This window comes from Chenopodium album, chromosome 15, assembly GCF_948465745.1.
Source record: "Chenopodium album chromosome 15, dcCheAlbu1.1, whole genome shotgun sequence".
In the NCBI taxonomy this organism is placed as follows: domain Eukaryota; kingdom Viridiplantae; phylum Streptophyta; class Magnoliopsida; order Caryophyllales; family Amaranthaceae; genus Chenopodium; species Chenopodium album.
In genome coordinates this window covers 29,828,518-29,849,831 of record NC_137848.1, presented here as the reverse complement: position 1 = coordinate 29,849,831, position 21,314 = coordinate 29,828,518, and the positions used below count along the sequence as shown (strand labels likewise).

The 21,314-nt window shown below is 34.1% G+C and overlaps 1 protein-coding gene across 1 annotated transcript in view; it reads right to left on the bottom strand.

Moving 5' to 3' along the window:
* LOC145583080 (uncharacterized) overlaps positions 1–20,898 on the bottom strand; it is a 38,620-nt gene extending 17,722 nt beyond the window's left edge. Inside the window, exons 1-31 of the mRNA XM_081640207.1 lie at positions 20,778–20,898; positions 20,258–20,377; positions 20,075–20,136; positions 19,591–19,706; positions 19,081–19,503; positions 18,369–18,553; positions 13,905–14,068; positions 13,752–13,816; positions 12,921–13,649; positions 12,021–12,322; positions 10,778–10,875; positions 10,509–10,694; positions 9,958–10,138; positions 9,689–9,877; positions 9,558–9,601; positions 9,099–9,155; positions 8,857–8,953; positions 8,572–8,744; positions 8,275–8,488; positions 7,999–8,124; positions 7,823–7,912; positions 6,114–6,230; positions 5,830–5,910; positions 5,588–5,695; positions 3,352–3,521; positions 2,340–2,418; positions 2,059–2,133; positions 1,106–1,203; positions 894–1,001; positions 377–434; positions 13–240 (exon numbers count right to left, since the gene is read on the bottom strand). Of these exons, the coding sequence (XP_081496333.1) occupies positions 13–240; positions 377–434; positions 894–1,001; positions 1,106–1,203; positions 2,059–2,133; positions 2,340–2,418; positions 3,352–3,521; positions 5,588–5,695; positions 5,830–5,910; positions 6,114–6,230; positions 7,823–7,912; positions 7,999–8,124; positions 8,275–8,488; positions 8,572–8,744; positions 8,857–8,953; positions 9,099–9,155; positions 9,558–9,601; positions 9,689–9,877; positions 9,958–10,138; positions 10,509–10,694; positions 10,778–10,875; positions 12,021–12,322; positions 12,921–13,649; positions 13,752–13,816; positions 13,905–14,068; positions 18,369–18,553; positions 19,081–19,503; positions 19,591–19,706; positions 20,075–20,136; positions 20,258–20,368 (4,734 nt within the window). The 5' untranslated portion in view covers positions 20,369–20,377; positions 20,778–20,898. The remainder of the gene's footprint in view (positions 1–12; positions 241–376; positions 435–893; positions 1,002–1,105; positions 1,204–2,058; positions 2,134–2,339; positions 2,419–3,351; positions 3,522–5,587; positions 5,696–5,829; positions 5,911–6,113; positions 6,231–7,822; positions 7,913–7,998; positions 8,125–8,274; positions 8,489–8,571; positions 8,745–8,856; positions 8,954–9,098; positions 9,156–9,557; positions 9,602–9,688; positions 9,878–9,957; positions 10,139–10,508; positions 10,695–10,777; positions 10,876–12,020; positions 12,323–12,920; positions 13,650–13,751; positions 13,817–13,904; positions 14,069–18,368; positions 18,554–19,080; positions 19,504–19,590; positions 19,707–20,074; positions 20,137–20,257; positions 20,378–20,777) is intronic.
* Positions 20,899–21,314: the final 416 nt, after the last annotated feature.

The following is a 21,314-nucleotide window of genomic DNA, read 5'->3' as shown; positions in this document are numbered from 1 at the left end:
TAATTAGCTCACCTCTCGAGCACGCTTCCCACGCCCATATTGTTGAGTATCAAAACCTCCGAGATACCCACTTTTCCTCTTCATCCCAGAACTAGAAGATGTCCCATCATTAGGAATATCATGTATCTTCATCGCTTCATAGAATGCCTTAAGATCATCATCTGTTACAAGACGTGAGGGTAGAGGCGGCACTTCAGAACAATCACCCTTCATCTCGAGTAACAGCCTCCTCCATGTTATCTTCAATTTAAAGTGATAGCAAGCCCAACAACAATAACATAAGTACACCATTTTGATTGAGGGTAGAGGGATGGGGGTGTTATGAAGAATACCAGAATAGATAAAAGTTAAGATCTGTGTTCTTTGAGATACATACCATCTCTTCCTCACGCCTTTTTTGATCAACTGATTCAAATACATCGATCTCAGACTCACTGAAATAAAAATACGAAGTTCAGATAAGAGAAAGTGGAAATCAAGCACCAGGAAAGAAGTATGGGACAATAATATACTAAAGCTAGCTCTATCATCATGCCAACAACACACACACACATACATACACAGAGAAACTAAAAACCAACAACACACACTTAAACTATGTGAGCACAGTATTTTACATAAAACAAACTTTCACATTTGGATAAACAATTTAAAAGTAGTTCTACTGCCACTTGTCCCAACAAACAAGGTCAGAACCATGACAAAAACAACTGCATCTCATTGTCTTTGAAAGTGCACAACACTTTTGGGTTTATGCATGTTTTTACCCGCATTGCCAGTCAGGGTCCCACACGCAATAAGCATAAAAGTAAAAAATTAAAAGTTAAATTAATAAACAAAAAGATTAAAATCCATGAACAGCTCACAAACAATTCTGGACACAAATATGATACCTGCGGGCTAATATGTCATTTAAGGAATCATCATCCAAAACAGGCGAAGCTTCTTCTTTCTTACATTCCCGTAGGAGAGACTCCAAATATTCCCTACGATCTTCAGCACTGAAAGATGGTATAAGTTATAATGTAGCAATAAGCTATAGTAATGTATAAATTACCACAAAATCTAAAAGCAAAGCAAAAAAATTTAGCTAAATATGTTATACCTTGTATTGTTATCAAAGAAACCAGCAGTAATACTCTGATTAGCCACACCCAATTTGTGCTCAGCTGAAGCTCTCACTTGCTCTTCCACAGTATGGACCTTGAGTATCATGAAATCGTACAATAAGGGTGACAAATTAACAGTCTTATAGCATAAAATTAACACAGAAAAGAAATGAGAATTATAAGCTGTAAAGAAAGATCTGCAATGAGCATTGACTTGCATAACCAACAGTGCAAAACATAATATTGCAGCGAACCCAAAAAATATAAGTAAAGACGGGACTTCTTCCATTTTCTGATATTGTTAATTGGATAATGTTCAGTTTACTAATCCTTCTATAATTGCACAAAGAATTAAAAATACAGCGAAAATTAGCCCAAAATCCCTCAAATAATTTTGCATAGTCTATGCTTTTGGGTGGTAGATTTGTGCCTTAGCTCAACATGGTTTACCGAATTATTCTACAATAGACCAACAAGAAGAGGACGTCTTCATTCAAATGTCCAAGCCAAATTCCCTTAGATATTGATTCATCTCAGCACCTTGAATATAAATGAAACCAAAAATCATGGTCACATCTCTCCTAATCTAACGTAATTTAGAAATATGTTTACAATTACAGTAAAATCACCAAGAAAAATAATTCACAGTGCCTTGGCAACTTTGTGATGAGTCTAATTAGCTCCATCATATGAAGACAATCAGAATGCAATCATGAATACATGAGGAAGTGGAACACAAAAGGAGACGTTGAGCAGATTTCAACCTTCACTTCATTTCTTTGTCATATTGATTAAAGATTGGTAATAAAGGGTTATCAAATCTAAAATTTAAGTTAATTAAATAAATTAATATGCTCGGGTAATGTTTACTGCTAAAGTATCACAACATCTTCAAGGTAAATGCGAGACAAAGAAAAAAGGTAAAACCCTGAGACAAATATGAACTTACTGTTTCCAATCTAAGAACAAGCACATCTTTCTTCTGTCCAATCCTATGGGCTCTAGCTTGTGCTTGCAAATCAACCTTATATCACAATCATTAATAAATAAAGTCAGCATTTAAAAATTCAAACCAACATTATCATCATGAGTGTCCAACCCCACCCCCCAACCCACACACACACACACACAAAAAAAAAAAAAAATAAATAAATAAATAAAATAAAATAAAATTTCACTCACACATACAAACCAACAGAAAAAACAAAAGAAAGGGCACAGAAAATATGCCTGAGGATTCCAATCTGTGTCAAATATGATGACAGTATCTGCTGCTTGAAGATTCACCCCAACACCACCAGCACGAATACTACAAAACATGAAAAAAAAAATAGATAAAATTAAATACAGTAAAAAGTAAGAGATTTAAAAAAGCTTCAACAATCTACAAATCCTATTCCTCACAAAAAAGATATTGAGCAACAAATAGAGATCATTAGAACCCAAAATCATTACATGGATTCACAAAACACCACGAATTCAATTAAACCCACTATTTTAGCTAAATAATAGTCTATCATCTTGGAAATAATAAATCTATTTTATATTTCGCCAAAAACATTTATGACAACACTATATCCCCATCTATTACTTCTCAATAATTGAATACACCAAATATTTTTCTTTAAATTATATGGCTCCTAATTATACCCTTTTTATTCCGAAAAGTTAGTGCATTATACGAAGTACAGAATACTACCTAAGCTGGTTTTTTTTATAAATAAATTAAAAAAAAAAAAAAAAAAAAAAAATCTGTATATATATATTAGAGCAATCAATGACGAATTTATATTGACTAAATTTATTTAACTAGTATATAATATAACGATGAATTGATGAAATAAACTTCCTCTAGTTTTTTAATACTTGCAACACAATTTGGAATACTATCTGAGGTAGTCATTAGAGAAGGTAAATAGATGGGTAAACTGACGGATTAAGCTATAAAATCTAAACCATAACTTAACACTTTCTTTATATTGGTGGTACAATTATTTTAATCACTTTTCCTGTTTACCTAGTCTGATCTTCCTTAAAGTGAACGACAAAATAGTGTGATGCAAGTAAATAAAGACAGTGGAAGTTCTTTAAGCAAGCAAATTGCAAACATTTGTGACATCCCAAACACGAATAAGAATTATACTAACGGATTGAATGGGTGAAATGATTTAAACAAAGATTCAGATACCATTTGTACCTTCTAAAATCCAGTTAACTTAAACAAAAACAAGTCTACACTAACCTGAGCAGGAATATAAAATAAGGAGATTCTGGTCGGTTAAATTGTTCAATAAGAGCACCTCGGTCTAGGCCAGATGTATGCCCATCTAACCTAAGGTAACGATATTGTTTCCATACAAGATATTCCTCCATAACATCAAGTAACCTAGTCATTGTGGAGAAGAAAAGAACCTGCAAAATAAAACGAGGATTCACCCAATATCACTCACTGAAACAATAATCCTTGCAAATGCAGTAGCACAAAAAAACAAAAGCCCTGATTGTATTGCCCAGACAAATAAGAGCATAATAAACATGCAAAAAGTGTTTGGGACTTTGGGTAGATAGACACTCATATGAATCAAGTGAAAACCAAACCTAAAATAATTAAATGTTTGTGATTCATTGTAAAGTTATAAGCATAACGTCTTTGCAGGACATTAATGCCCCACACCAGACATATATCCAAACTTACAGATAACATAACTTCTTTACTTTTTTTTTTTTACAATCACTTTCTTAATTTTGAGCACATGAGTCAGCAGGTTAAATTTAACAACGGTCACCACTGAAACAAGCTAATTGATGACTTCATCTAGCTTGAAAGTTGAAACTTCAATAATATTAATGTATAAATGTGAAATTTAACTGTTTTCTACAATTGCTGAGTTTAGGCTTTGACTGTTCATACCACAGTCAAAAAATCAGTGAATTTAAGGAATTTAATAGTTACAATTGATTTATTTAATTATTTTGGATCATGCCGCCGTATCCTTTACTGAATTGCCAATTGCCATATAGTTATTTGGTAGAAAATTTTACATGATAAACCTTTTTTTATTACACATTCACATTGCTACACTAAAACGGTGACTTTTCAAAAGTAGGCAATTGTTATTGCTCTGATTGACTCTAAGACCTTCATGACCAAATACCAGTTAACTTTTTGTTATGTTCTTAAATTTTTTTTATGAGAATACGCCTTTACACATATGCACATGTAACACATAGCCACCAGCAACCTCCTCTGCCACCTCCAACCAACTAATCAGCCATCATCACAACTGCACCCTTTCCCTTCTTCATTAACTTCTCTACAACTGCCCACCCCTACTTAGACCACCCTTCATGATCATCGGCACTCTGCTCCCTCAGTAGCCCCTTTTCTGTAGCTTTTAAATACTCAATTAGTTTATCTTGGTTGTTGCCAACTACTTCCTCTGTTTCTATTTAGTTGACGCGTTCAATTTAGGCACACAAATAAATGAAAGGAGAGAGAATGATAAAGCAAGTGGGGTAGACTACTAAATGCGAAGTATAAAACTTAACCAAAAAGGGGGACTACTAAATGCGAAGTATAAAACTTACCCAAAAAGGAAACATGTCAACTAAAAATAATCTTTTTGAAAAGGAATACATGTCAACTACAAAAAAAAAAAATGGAGGTAGTATATAATATTTCCATATCAGACATCTTTAAAGCCTTCAAAGGTAATTTTGGGATTACTCTCCCAAGTGAATAGATACATTTCTTTCAATAAATACAAGTGTTGGTGGTCTTCAATCATATCTTTGATTTTATAAGTCGGTTTAAACTACTTGGACATATTATAATTTACAGGACCTAATTTATTCCATGAATAAAGCAACCATCAAAATCTTCAATACTACTCCCCTGTTGGATATGTATCCTGCCCACATCATCAGTAGACTTCATAAATCATATTTAGACTCCCTAGAAGAAGGGGCAAATGGGTAAGAGAACCAAAGAAAGGAGGTAGTTAGGCCAGCAATCAAGGGAGCAGGGCTACGGGTAAAGGGCAGCAATGGTTAAAGTAGGTGGGGATTATGGACAGCAGTGTTGAGGTTGGTGAGGGTTATGGGCAGCAGTGGTTGAGGTTTTTAGGCAGCAGTTGTTGAGGTTTTTGGGGGCTGGGGCTATGGGATTACAAAGGAGTGATGCTGTGGCAGCACAGGCCGTGTGTTTTGTTGTTTCAGTTAGGAATGAGTTCCATTTTTTTACTTTTTTTTTAAAACAACAAAAAGTTAACAAGGTTTTTTTATTTCTTTGGCTGTAAGATTACATAAACCTTTGTATAACAATGATATTGGGTGAAATTAATTTTTGAAATTTTCACGTTTTTTCATATTTTTGGCCACCACATATGTATAAAAGGAGGGTCACCATCTACATTTGAAAGACATTAATCTAATAATAAAGTAAAGGACTTAAACAACAAGAGTAAGTGCATCAATACCCGATGATTAGTTGCTTTGAGTTTAGGAAGCAAACGATCGAGCATTTCAAGCTTGCCACACAGCCTTACAATTGGTGGCAGAAAGTGTTTAGGTATATAACTATCCACCTACATTAAGAAGAAATTTTAATAAAAAAAAAAAAAATAATGTCTGCATATAGACAAATAAAATTATGCACCGATCCTCCAACCCGCACCCTTAACCATAAACTAACAACTCCAATTAATAGAAAGAAACATGCCTCTTCTGCATGAAGCTGACTAAGATATGGATGATTGCAGATATTCCTGAGCTCCATGACAGAGTTGTGAACTGCTCGAGCCTGATAATAAGTGATCAACATAAGCAAATAACTAATTTAGAATATGGACCAATATGTGCAGAGCATGAAACTGGTTTTCTGAATTTTATCAAGTGTTGAAAATTGAGATAGGTCTAAAAAAAGAACCAGATTTTTTATCTCAATCTATATGATTCTTCAAAAAAAAAAAAATGAAACAGAAAACTTAATGAAAATAATGAAACCTTTGACATCCCAAGTGCACCGAGATTCTCTTCCACCCTCTTCATCAGGAGTTTTTGGTATGCAGAAGCCTCACACCTGACAAGTCTCTCAATTTTCTCAGGCAATTCATTCTCCACCTGCAAAAAACATGATCACTAAACTTTAGCTACCCTTTTTTCTATTATGTATCTCCTATTCAGAAATAGCTACACTGATACAGTGATCGGAAAGTATAATTGAGCCAGAAGTCAACTAATATAAAGAAGAATTAAAGGCTTTTTAGAGAGAGGAGTTTTGATGAAAAGTTGTACATCACTAGGAAAAGTTAACCAAGTATTCATGGCCACTGCCAAAACCAGGTTTACGAAAACAGCATATTATCAAAAGCCACATTTTCCCCCTTCCTTAAGCAAACACTAACAGGATGCTTTCTTCTTTTCAGCTGCTCCAGATCCCCGTATACTTATCATAAATTCTCTCGTCTCTTAGCAACACCTGATGGTAACGTAAAAGTAATAAAAAGTACAAGTATCGAAAAAGTTTCAAAATTTAATATGTATTTCCTCTGCTTTGTAATACTTGCCACACTTCCATTTTCATGTTTGCCAATGCAGATTATCAATCATTTATATTTTTTAAATTAACACGTCATGTTTTGAAAATATACTTTGAGGCGTATCTTCAAGATCCTATATAACTATATACTTCTTATATTTAAATCAGCAAATATAGTCAAATTGTATGAATAGTTGCAAGTATTAAGAAACAAAGAAATATCATACAACTTCACATATAAAAATAATCCTGAAACCCAAAACTAGCTTCCTCAATGACCAAATTAAAACCCATTCCATTCAAATACCAAAAACGTGAGGGAGGAGGATGTGTGTGTGTGTGTGTGTTTGGGGGGGGGGGGGGGGTGGTTAATCATGGATGACACATCCTGGCTAAGAAGCTACTAATATAAATATGGTGCTTTGTTGTGTTTTTTGTACTCCCTCCGTTTCGTAATAATCGCAACACTTTCCTTTTTCATCCATTTCGTAATAATTGCAACCCTTCCTTTTCTGGTAAGGACCCACTACTATTTCATTTTATTTCTCTCCTACTAGCCCCACTTCTACTATTTTTTGTCACTTCTCTATAATTTGCCTAAAACTTTGTGCCCTCCCTACTATTGCGATTATTACTTATCAGAGGGAGTAATATAGACTAAACAAGGGAGGAAGGTGCTACTGGATTTAGAATTAGCCAGGAGAATAAGGCAGAGTGCAAGTTGAGAGAGGAAAAAGAATTTTGAAATGCTATTTTAAGCTATCATCAATCAAATCATACCTTACTAGTTTTGTTCGAAATAGATTACAAATTTCGTCATTAATACCTCATCCATCTTCTCAATTCCCTAAAATCTACTGTATAAGTGAGAGAACAGCAAGCACAATTACTTATACACAGCTTAAAACTTTCAATTTGTTAGATTTGTGAGTCTGTGGTTAAATTTGTCTTCATGCAAAAGCTAATCGGAGTTTTAGGATTGTTCTTGGTGGCCTAGCCTTATAGATCAGATATAAAACTATATTCGGCGCCATTATAATAGTATCATATGTCTAATTATATAAGCATTCATGTCCAAGATAGTATTTTCAATCGGAGTCGCCATTATACCAACAAAGACTAATATATGTGATTAAAAGATGGGGAAAAAAGTAACAGATATCATCAGAGGAACCTTGTGTTTCAGCCTACGAAGTACAAATGGACGAAGAACTTGGTGAAGACGATTAATGATTAAGAGATTCTCCTCCTCGGATAGCAAGGCCTGGTGATGAAAATCAAAACTTCAGGTGAATAAGTGAAAAAACTCTGAAAGATAAACCAGTGAGAAGGTGCCAAAATTAAAGTCACCTCGTCAGGGGAATTGTCACCATTACTCTCAAATGGCTTGTTAAACCACTGAGAAAAGTCCTCAGAAGAGTTAAAAATGTTTGGCAATAGAAAATTGAGCAAAGCCCAAAGCTCCTCAAGATTGTTCTGCAAAGGTCACCATATTATTTGACATTAAAGAAATGGATGATAACCAAATCAATGGGATTACATAACTTGAAAGAGTGTAAACAAACCGATAAAAGAGTGTAATAAGAAGATAATGTATAAAAAAAAAAAAAAAGATTAATCAATAACCTGTAAAGGGGTTCCAGTTAATAGTAATCTGTGAGAACTATGATAAAGCTTCAAATCAGCATTTAGCTTGCATGATGCATTCTTTATCCGATGTCCTTCATCAATTATAATGTAATGCCAAAAAATTTTACTCAGCTTTGGCCTGTCATGCTTGTTCATAAGATATTCATATGTTGTCAGAAGGACATTGAATTTCTGGTGGATGATGCTCTCCCTACAGCAGAAAATTAACAGCTGCAATTATTCGTGAGGGTATTATGTATGAAATAGATACTTTATAATACAAAAGTTCATTACTTGAATAGTCTACGCCGCTCTTCTGGAGGCCCTGCATAAACAATTTTGTTTATACCAGGCGCCCATAAATTCATTTCCTGTTCCCATCCAGGAAGAACTGATGACGGAACAACCACTAGAAAAGGTCCTCTGTCATTTTTTGCCTCCATCAAATAACAAATTAAAGAGATCACCTGCAGTACGAATATACTAGATCATCCACAATTCAAAATCTGTAACTGCAAACCATCACAAGCTCTATATTCCTTCTTGAATCATGTGAACCCAAACCCAATTAAGTCATACCTGAACAGTTTTCCCTAGACCCATTTCATCAGCAAGAATTCCATTTAAATGATTATTGTACAGTGAGACAAGCCATCGCAAACCATTCATTTGGTACCTTAACAAAAAAAAAAGTTAAAAATAAATAAATAACAAATTACATGACAACGCAAGTCACAGTACACTGATCCTCAGAAGAAAGGAGTAGCCACAAGACTATTCTAAGAAAGAACTAGAATAGCAAAGTTTCTGTTCTAACTTACTCTCTTAATTTTCCACCACGAAGTCCAGCTGGTTGCTCAGCAATGCTCTCCTTGATGCTGCAAAAATAAATTCCAATATGTAGCTAGAAGGTGAGCGTTAGGCTAAATAAATTATAAATAATAATAAGTACGAGTAGCAACTGATTGCATCATAATACACTAGTTATTGACATCATCGTTTACAAAGTTCACTCAAATGCTCCTAATTTAGTAATTTATACACAAGTCAAAAAAATAAAAATAAAATAAAAAAATAAAAAATCACATATTCCTGTGGAAATAAAATAATCAGCAAGATCAGCATTCTTGTACCCATCAAATTATTTCTCATTAAACAAAGCTTTTACACTACTATATGAACCCGATTTTAGCAGATTAAACAAACAAATTTAACAGCTTCAACTCACAACAGTCAAAATATGATTTATGCTTATTTAGAGTGAAAGACATGAATCTAACCTGTGAGCGATCAAATAGTACTTCTCATTGCTTTCCTTGTAATGCTGAAACAAAAAATAAATAAATAAATAAAAATGAGAGAGTATTCCCCTAAAATGGAAGAAAATCGAAAACCCTTTTCTACTACTTGCCTTTGCCTGATCACTCTCATCCTCAATATCAGCGAAAATGTCGCTGCTCTCATCAATAGTTGCAATCCTGTTTTCATCCATCTCGACTTGTCGAGCAGCAGCCTTTGCCTCCTTAAGCTTTGATCCAAGCTTAAGAAGATATTTCTCTGTCTCTTTGAGAAGTTGCTTGACTCTATCAGATTTTGCATCCTAACAATTTTCAAATCAAATGTAAAACTCAGAACTTAAGGCCAGAAAATGCAACAATTAAGTTGATTCAATTTTCATACCTGAACCATCCGCAAATATCCTTCCACATCATTGATTTTCAGTAAATTAATTTTTTCACGCTGAATTCTGTCAATCTTTTCCCGGTGTATCCGCTCCTTCTTTTTGTGAAACTCCTTTGCATATCGATTAAAACCTTTGCAGCGTTCTCTCTTATATTTAAACACATCCTCCAGTCTCTCCCTGAGTGAAGTCGAAGCCACACATGAAATACAGTGAAAAGAAACCGAAACAGCAAGATTTAAACAAGATACCCCCTCAGTCCCCAAACAAAAGTCTCATTGCCTTTTGCACACATTTTTTGGAAGGTGAATAAGGAAATAAGATAGTGGGATTTGGTTGATTTAAAATGAATAAAAAACATAAGATTGTGGGATTTGGTTAAGTAAAAGTGAACATAGAAATAGATAAAGGTCAAATGGGACTTTAATTTAGTGACAATGTTTTTGGGTAAAATGGGACTTATATTTGGGCATGGAGAGAATAATTAACATATATAGAACAAACAGGATCAAATATGAAACATCTTATTGAAAAATAGCATCAGACACACTTGTGAACTTCTACTTCACTAAAGAATTCCTTCTGTCTCTCGCGGATCCTCTTTTGACGTTCTTCCTTCATCTTCTGCTCATATTTTTCTACATGCTTCAATCTCCTACCAATTCGGTGTTTCTTGATTGATTTCAAACGGTCCATTTCAGTTCGTATGGGCTTAAAGAAATCACTCAAGATATTCCTGGAGAAGTGACACATAAAAATTTCAGATAAGTAGAGAAAGAATATTTCAGCAAAAGACAGATAAAATTATATCTATATCACCTTCGAAGGCAACGCTGAAGCTCCAATAATTGAAGCTTTTTCAACTCTATCACACTCCTTGTTTTTGCAGATATATCTGCGGATGAGCTAACAGTTTCCTACAGATCACACAGACAAGAAAATTAGAAGAGCAACCATGAAATCAGCATCCTTTTATTTATGTGTACAAAAACGACACTTTTAAGGGTTTATGGCTGGAACATACCAAGACACTTATGAAATACGTAATTGGAGAAAAAGGTTTACGACTTTACAGTCATAATAAGGTTTCTCATTTTAAAGCTTTCAGAAGAAACCAAATCTTATTCTTCTAGAAAACCTTATTTTTCCAAGAGTAGCCAAGGAAAATAAGTGGGTATACGGTATACCACCACAAACTCCTTGCGCTTAAGTTCCTTTAAAAAACCTAAAATTATTTCTTCTGTTATTTCTACTACATATTTGAGCTTCTATTTCACCTAAGTTGAAGTGTTTACTAGAAAAAGGCAATAATTATCCTACCCAAGTTAGCACACTCTTGTTAAGACACTCCCTCTGATCATGACCATGTCCTTGATGCTTCTCCTAGAGTCACCACCTTTTGTTCATCCTTTATACATGTTGAATAACATTTCTAAATACCAAGATCATTGATAAATTTTCTTCTGTTTAACCGTGATCACGGAAGTCCCAAAAGGCTCTAATAACATTCTAATGTGTTTAAATTGGGAGCTATCTTAGTTGCCTGCACTCAATCAATGAATTCTAAGGGTTTACGAGAAAATTTTATCAATTAATGGACTTCAGATAGCTCATTTGACCCACACTAATATCTTGAAATTAAGACAAAAGATTAGTAAAATGGCCCCCACTCAACATACTAAGCCACTCTCCACACTTGTCTTTTTTCCATCTTCGCACTCACCACCCTAATGTCTTCATCCACCTTTACCTTGGTCTATGTGCAAAATAAAGTTACATGTTTACATGGAGTACATAATTAATACCTAAGATAAAATCAACTAGAGGTGTAAAAAATATGTGACCCTTGATTAGCATTACTACCAGCAAAACAGATTAATTACAGCTAAATTTCATTAGTTTTTAAGCATTTAATATACAGCTACTTTCCATAAAATTCAGTTCTATAACATGCATAAATAGCTAAGTTCCATATACACTGAAAAGGATATAGAAATTAAGCAGTGAGCCCCCCCAATGTAAGTCATATACCATAACAAAAAATCGACAGGATAGGATATACCTTAAGCTCACTAAAACATGAGGCGATTCTCTGGTCAGCGTTTTGCAATTTTTGCACCCACTTTTGTTCTGAAGCAAGTTTCTTTTCCTGGTGAGCCATAATCCATTTCTCAGACAATGTGTATCTTGGAGAAGGGCGCAAGTTAGCAGACACTGGATTTTCTTCCTCTTCAGGTTCTATAAGCTTATCCATAGTAGCAAGAGAGCTAGAATCCTTATGCATGTAGCTTGAATCAGCCACCGGAACAACTATTGACCCATCTGAGATAGACTTTGTTTGATACTCTAGAGCACCATTACCATCTGCACATTAATAAACTAAATGAAGAGTAACAAGATTATGGGCATGCGATTACATCAGAATAGTTTGACTACAGAGTCTATGCGTATGATAAGGAGGGGCAGTCCTCACAGGTAATGTAGGGTTAAAGTCAATGCAGATCATTTTTCTGAGCATAACTAAGCTTAGTTCCTTAAGAAGAAAACTGCAAATGAAGAGGAGCAATTGAAAGGTGAGGTGAAGGGATATACTTGAAAATGTGCGTTTTTCTCTTACATGTTTGTTAAATTAATACCTCTGAGACTTTTCTTTATTTTTAAGTTTATGTTGTATATATGGCCCATTCAGCTTCTTTAAAATTACTTTTCCTGCTATTACTTAGCAAATTAATGCAACATAAGGTACACCACTATCCCATTAAATTAAATAATACTCCCTCTTCCCCTCCGGCAGTATGATATTTGCTTTTCTTTTAAAAAAGCATGAAACAAACCACAACATAAATTTATATCAACTAATTCCATTTTACAGTTTGCAATAGACCCCATACTCTCACATTTTCATCTATAACATAAACATAGCCTTTTCACCCAAGCATCTCCAGCCAAGAGTTTTACTCACCATGCAAGGCATTACTGAGCAACATGTTAGCATCATTTACTGGTCTTGCCCTGTGATTTCCATTGTCCATGCCTTGAATTGACTTCCAAGATGAGGACAATTGGCTATCGGGCAGCTGTTGGTTCTGACTATGGCTGTCACGTTGAGACAAAATTGAAGAAATCTCATTATTGACCCCAATGTCATGTTGAACAGTGGAATGCAATGGCCCTCGTGGGAGGTCATTATGACCAACTCTAGCCCACCTAATCATCTCAGGATTTAGCTGCTTGTTCACACCAACAACAGAAGCCACATGATTTGCCCCCCCTGGCTGCAAAATTTCTTCATGTACATGGGTGGCTGGACTTCTCATCCCTAAAGTATCATGCTGAATTGAAGTAGTAACAAGTGCAGAAGAGTTGGCTGTTTCCTGACTCTCTGTATCATCCTCCATAATTCTACTTCCAGGAGGATGGTGTTTCATATCTTCATCATTATGTGAAAGGTCAGCAAATGCAGGTTTTCCCGCCTCATGTTTTATATTCTCAGCTTCTTTTGATAAAGGATCAGCCTCTCTAACAATTGCACCCGCAGCAGAAGCAGTAGGAGCACCATCACTCTTCATGCCAGCCATGTTTCCTAATGGCAAAGGGACTTCAGATATACTGCTCGACTCAAGAGTTGTTTGTTGCTTGCCCTTATCTTTTGCTAGCTCCATTTGAGCTCCATCTACACTACTGCTGGATCCTAGCAGCATCAAACAGAGTATTAGAATTATATAGACACATAAAGGTTTTTTTCTTTTAGTTCAAAACGTATAGTTGATGATACAGGTTGTGAGCATAGTACCTTCTTTAGGTAAGATGTTTCCAAGTGCAATCTCAAGATGGAGTCTTTTTGGGGCCAACCCATTTCTATGCAAATGAAAATTCGTCAAGATAAAAATACCGATTCTCTAATATAGTTTGTCAAGATAAAATTTGTCAACAATATAATACACACCTGAATGCTAAGAAGACCAAACATTGGGCTCTTAGCTGCTTCAAATGGTGCTCTTTAAAAGGCATGCTTGGTACAGAAGCAGTACTTGCTGGATACTTTCCTGTATCTCTTGAACCTGAACTTCCAGGTATCCCCCCTCCACAGTGATTGCTGGGATTAATAGCCTAACAGAAAGATACGATCAAACAATGTCAGATCAGTAAATTAAAAGGTCAGCAACGAAAAATAAAGGTACACTTAAAGGATCTTCCTCAGGAGCAAGCAAGGCCCCAACCAGAATAATTTTTTAAGTTATCGGTTACAAAACCTATACATTTAAATGTATAAAAGCTTGTGGCAGAGGGATCGAGTATGCTTATTTGAACAACAGGTTAAAGGTTCAACCAGTGCATCCACAACAATAGAAGACGACATGACAAACTAAAGCAAAAGAAAAGTAAAATAGATTGGCATCTAAAATGGTCACAATAGTTATACAAAGGACTGCCAAGGAAGATACAAGACTGGCAACCACTTCATATTCAATTTTGCCTTAGCAGAAAAAATCTAAATCACCGACTTCAAATCATCATAAACAGTACAGGTTGAGCAGGTGTGAAATAATTAAGCATTCTAAAGAAAAACGATAGAGTAACTCTAAATGCTTTCAACTTTTCCCATCAACACTTTTCACTTACAATGTAAGGGTGCATTCTATTCACCTAATCTACACTTATTTAAACCTATCTAAACTTAACTATACTAATCTAAACTTATCTAAGCTAAGCTAAGTTATTAGAGCTTATCTTAGCTGTAGATTGAATTTAGGTAACCTTAGTAACCCTCATCTGAAGTTTTTCTTTCTTGAACATATAGAAAGTTATTAATTAACAGCCTTTATCTGAACTTCTTATTCATGAAATAAGAGGACTTAAGGGGAACACAATAGGGCCTAATACCCAATAACTTGACAGAGAGTCAGCTCATAGTACTACAACATTTACCAACATTGTATGGTAGACGATTACAAGAAATCTTTATGCTCCATGGATAGTTTGAGAGTAGATGATAACCTATTTCTGGATAACCGTGAAGTCCTATACCTGACTTCATGGCAACCAAGAAGCAAATCATGTATAGCATTTCTTTTTCATTAGATGTTGGAATCATGTGTTCATATTAAATGCATTTAAATTACATGAAAACTAGAATTTTCTCTTTCAATTTTTTGCTTTGTTCTTTTCACCATAAAAAAATAATGTTTTGCTAAAATCAATTTAAACCAATACAAAAAAATTTCTTGCACTAATAATCAGTTTTAGGTCGTTCGTTTTTTTCTACTCATTTTGATTTATTCTATTTTAGACCAACTCTTTTTACCATCTTACCCCTACAGCAACATAATAATTACACCTTTCCACACTTTCTCACTTATTACTTTATTCACTTTTTTCTTACACAAACCAACCTTTTTACAATCTCTCTTACTTTATCTTACACCCAGTCACATTCTACAATGTTTCCTTAATTTGCATAGCTATAGTAAACAAGTAGAACATAAAAAAAAAAAACCGAAGGAGTACTTAAATGTAGTTACAAATGTAATTAATCAAAGTTGTATGTTGGCAAACATGCAAATCAAATCAGAACAGCTTTGAAAAAGCCAAGAATAAAATTATATAAAATGATAAAACATCTATTAAATAATTATAAAATAGGTAAATTATAATCTTATTGTATCATAAATGGATCTTAATACAACTCAACATGAATCTAATGGTTTAAAAATTGACAGTTAATGAATTATATCATAACAGTTATACTAGATTTTGTACACACAAAATACTAGAATTTCATTTTATAACCAAACACTAATATTATAAGGTGGCATAATTTTCCTAGATGCCTTTTAAGTGGCATAACACATCATTAATTAACGATACCAAATGTCATTGTTTTGTGATCTAAAGCACCGATTCAAAGATGCCATGTTACCTTATATAACTAAATTGTTATTGGCATAAAAATAATAAAAGAAAATTTCAATTTTAAAAAAGAACTTAATATGAGTCCATGCATAAAATTCTCCATGGATGGATTTAGCGGATTGAATCAGTAGTTCATTTACTGTAGTACTTCCTCCAATCATATTTATTCATTCTGCTTCCTAGTTAGGAAGGTTCAAAAAGTTCTTATTTTGAATACTTTCTTACACGATTCAAAAAAAAAACATCCATCTATTTTTACTATTTATTTGGAAAATGTGCCAAATTTATCACAGTTTTCTCTTCTCACAAGATTTTTTAAATAATGATTAAATTTCATGATGCATAATTCATATTTTTAATCATTATTCTCTCTTGCCAATCGACATATTAATTACCTTGTACCTCTTTTTTCTTTATCATTTTGTTGTTTTAAAAAGTGAAACTATTTCATGAATAAATTAGAATCTCTATTATTTTAATTGTTTCTCTCACAATAAGATTCATTTTCCTTAATTTACTCCCATATTCCAAATGAGGAAAGCAAATAGGATGTTAGGATAGAAGGTAGTAGAATTTTGTATATGTTACATGTTAGGGAGATGATCATGAGTGAAAATTGTCTAGGTATGGTAGTAAAGGAAGTGTTGGAAATGTTCCCTTTTGCATTGTTATATAAATGTGTGAAAAATATATGACATATGAAATGTTGTAGAGATTGTGACCAAACAAAAAGTTTGGTACGATTAAATGAATAGTTATTAGAAAGCAATAAAGAATTGATTAAAAAAAAAAAATCAAGATATTAGAATCAAAAGAGAAACAAGAATCGGTAATAAAACAAGTGTTATATGAAGGTAATGATTAGTTACTCATGAAATGGTGGAGTTATCAGTGTATAAAAATTAAAATTCATTACCGAGAGTAATTGAGGTTATTTTTCTCTTTACACTAATTTTAGTGTCATTTGAGGGTATATCTTCCTTTCAATAGTAAGTATATTTTTAAGTTGGACTAATTTTTTACAGAAACTTAATATCAATAAAGCATAGGGGTTAAATTTCACACACAGAAAAGTTGAGGATGGAAATGTAGAATGAAATTTCACAAATATGGGTTGTCGGGATGAAATTAAATTAATGAGTTTGAAGGTCCTGGGAGGAAAATTAATCTTTTAAGAAATTTTTATGACTTCTTAAAAGGAATATCTACTTCATTTCTCTACTAATAAGAAGGAAAAGATAAGCTCCTAACGAACATTTCTACAAGGAAAGCAATAATGAAGAAACTCCCAAGAGACAATGTACTCTGAAGGAATTTTAATTTTGAAAGCAGATTATAGGTTTGTAGCCAATGCCAAGTGGAGGAAATGTATGTTGATTGTCTCTTAGAGTCTTACTTTAAGTCCACAATTTCAATCTCTTTGGCACTTCTTCATAGTTTTGTCTAGTATAAGTTCACTTAATCCCCTTTCTGCCAAAGATGTTTATGTTACATAGCAAATAAGGAAGATAAAGGTACTTTTCTTTAGTATGGAGGATGGTTTTGTTCACACTTCGAAAGAAGGAAACCAGCAGATTTTTTAGAGGAAACTTGCTCATGTCAAGGTTCTAAATAAAAATTGACTTTTTTAAGTTCATAAATATATTGTCACTTGATAGCTAGACGACACAGAAATATTGGCTAAATGGTTAGCAACCCCTTTAGTGCATTTTTATACTTCTGTATAATTTATCCTCAATAGTAAATTTTACTTTCACCATATATATCTACTAATTTATAAAAGCAAAAAGTTATAACGTAAATTTACTTCCTTCGTCCCCGTAATATTCCAACAAGGGGGTGAAGACAAGAAATGTAGGATGTTGAGTGATATAGAGAGAGAAAAAGATAGAAACCCATGTGGTGAGGAGAGAGATAGAGAAAAAGCATGTGCAAATATGGTAATGTAGCAACATTTGTGCATGTTTCTGGTAATTGTTGCAATATAAGAGAAATGGAAGAAATATTAGATTTGTCTCATTACATTGAATCATTATTATCGACTTCTTTATATTTATTGCTTAAACATGATTATAGTAACAGTTAAAGTTGTGTATTGGTAAACATGAAAGTCAATATTGAATGAACAAAAACAAATAACAAACAGTGTATTAGTATACAGCCTATTCTTGATAGAATGCTGCGGGAGCATTTCAAGCACTGCGCCCAAGATACAGATATTCTTGCTCAAAGAAAAACTTATCATGTTACTTTGTAGATTTGTACAGTTATTCTTAATTCCGTACAAATACTGTTTGTCAAGTAAGACATACTTTAAAACTGAAAATCGATGTTACTCACTAAATTAGCTGCCTGGCAATTCATCCTACCCCCCCCCCCCCTACAAAAAGGATAAAAACATCTGCGGAGAGGGCGATGGAGAAGATAAAGGGAAGAAGGAGTGAAATTGAACAGAGAGCAAGAAAGATGTATTAAGTAGTCAAAGGTGAGAAATTACTTGAGAAAGCCTATCAGCATTCGCTGGTATATGTGAAATTTCAGCAGCGTCAAAAGAAGAAGGTGAATTTAAGTTTCTCATTGCTCCGTCAACTTTGATACCAGATGATAATTGCCCTGGTACAATTCTCTCTCGCAAGCTGGTTGCACCCCTGAAGAATCCTTGCTTCCAGCTTTCAGAATCAACTGCAGATTTACCAGCAGACGATCAGCAGAAGAACAACCCATGTAAAAATGCAACAACAACAAAGCCTTAGTCTGAAAATGATTTGGGGTCGGCTAACATGAATCGTTATAAGGACCTTTTCGCAGAGAAATGGATCGTAGCTAGATAATTGATCAAATAAAAGTGGGCGGGAGAATAATAAAAGAAAATTTATCATCTTGCATATTGCACATGATGTGGAAACCAACACCAACACAAGGAAGTGGAGCAAAAACAGCAATAGCAAGATGGTTCCACAAGTTCAAGCTCATACACCTCCTTCTCTAGCATTATAAATATGAGGTTAATGGTAGATTGCTGAATGCCTGAATCATTATAAGCGGAAGGATTAATTTGCTCTAATTAAAAACTAAAGGGGTCAAACAACTAGCACAATGTAACTCTCACAGCCCAAAGAACCCTAACTCATCCTCCGTTTTCTGCACCACTGCACGTGCAGTGGGTAAATAAGTAATATAACACAGAGTACAGAGTAGTAAGCTATCACCTGGAAGAGTTCCTCCAGCTTCAGACTTGCCAGCAAGCCTCTCCTTTCTCATATCAGGCATGCCAGAATAAGAATCAAGCTGTTGGGAGATATCTTCCTGTATTTCTATGCCAGATGAATCAGTCCTCTTTCTCTTGATATTGGATCTTTTAGGATCTTTCTGCATACCTAGTTGCTCCCAACCTGGCGGTTCACGCCTATCCTGTGAATATGAGTTAGTAGATCTAGTGTCAATACTTGAAGGGCTCTCATGATCAAACGACATTGCACTCCTTTGGGAAACTGGTCCTTGGAAAGGATCGTTCCCAATACTGCTAGGAACAGCAGGTGGCTTGCCAGAACAAAAACCATCAGGCCTTGTAATCTCATTTTCAATCATGCCTGATTTAGAGTCTGCGACAACTCCAGCAGACTGTGAACATCCTGCAAAGTAATTCAACAATTACAAAACATTCACGTTGAATAAATGAAATGCTTGAAGGAGAAGAAAATAAAATCTTCAGTTAACACCTGCTGATTGTGCTCTGGCAGACTCTCCCAAGTGAGATCCACTACTCAAAGGAAGGCGTGACGACATCAATGCTTCAATATCAAGGCCGTGCTGATTTATAACAGTCTCCATGGCCCTTGTGAAATTGAAATTTAACAAACATTAAAGTAAGCACTTTTCCAGATCATAGCTTTAATATTGTAGTTAAAAATAACCTATCAGCAATAGCAAGATATCAGAATCTAATTTTTTGACGGAAAGATATCAGAATCTAATTAACAACATGGTTTTGCCTAACTGAAGAAACGCAACCAGAGTCAGGTTTGCATGAAGATTTATTAAACCTCTTATATTTCACCACCCAAAACTAACAGTTTTTCGCATGCAAGCCACATCACGACAACATAAATCAATCGAAAAATTTCAAGGTCCACAATTTCACCGTATGCTTTCATAATAAAACATAAAACTAATGAAATGATGAACTCATTGTAAACTACTTACCTAGATATTACTTGGTACGGCATAGAATTTTCTTTCCCACTTGCTTTCATGTGTTGCAATATCTAAAACATAAAAAACATATGAAAATTAACAACCATATAATCATAACATATATATCAAAGATCACCAAAATTCCACTTGGAAAAGAAGACAGAGACAACGACAGCAACACCGAAGACTCACAACATAGAGTTTCGTCGCCAATTTCGCAGGCTCGTCTGTAGACTCGTGAATGAGCTTCTGCAAAAATTTGGCAGCCTCAAATTCAACATTATGAGGATGGGGATCCGCCATCTTGTTTAACTATAAAAATCACAAACAACAAAAATATATCAACTTCATTAATGAAACAGTAAAAGTAGCTCAATTTAACAAAAAAAAAAAAAAAAAAATTACATTAAACAAGGGTTCAGTAGGTTCAACTGAACTAAACCCTTAAATCTAAAAAAAAAAACCAAAAAAAATAGAAAATTTCAGTAAAAAATATAGATGAATCTGGAACCCTAAGAGTGGGATTTCTAGGAAAAATTTTGAAGATACCCGAAATTCTCAATTTTTAGCTTGTAGATGGAGAAAATATCTAGTTGGGGAAATCCAAAATTCCTAATGTTCAATTCAATTAATGTTAGTGTTAAATGAAACCCTAGATTTTGAGATTAAATTTTGATGGTATAATTAAATTGATAGTTGAATATGAACTTACCTTAAGCTGCTTCAATGGAGAACTCTGAGTACGCTGCAATAAAGGAGAGAGAAATAGGTGAAGCGTACAAGTGAAAAGGAACAAAGTTAACTTTGTTTCCGTCCACGATGATGTTACTGAATTTTTTATTTTTTTTTTTTTTTTTTTTTTTTTGAGAAAAAGGCAACAATTTTATTAATCACAACCAAAAGGAAAAATCTGTGTAGAACTACCCGGAAAATAGGGTATTTTGTGAAAAACTACCCATTTTTTTTTTATTGTTTACAACTATCCGGAAGATGAAAAACGTTTGGGTAGCACTACCCAATAACGTTTTCGTCCATTTTACACGTTAGCAAATGAAGACAACTTTGGATTAGTACCCAAACGTTTTAGCACTAACATGTAAAATGGACGGAAAACGTTATTGGTTAGTGCTACCCAAACACTTTCCATTTTTCGGGTAGTTGTAAACAATAAAAAAAATATGGGTAGTTCTTCACAAAACACCCTATCTTCCGAGTAATTCTACACAAATTTTCCCAATCAAAAATATTC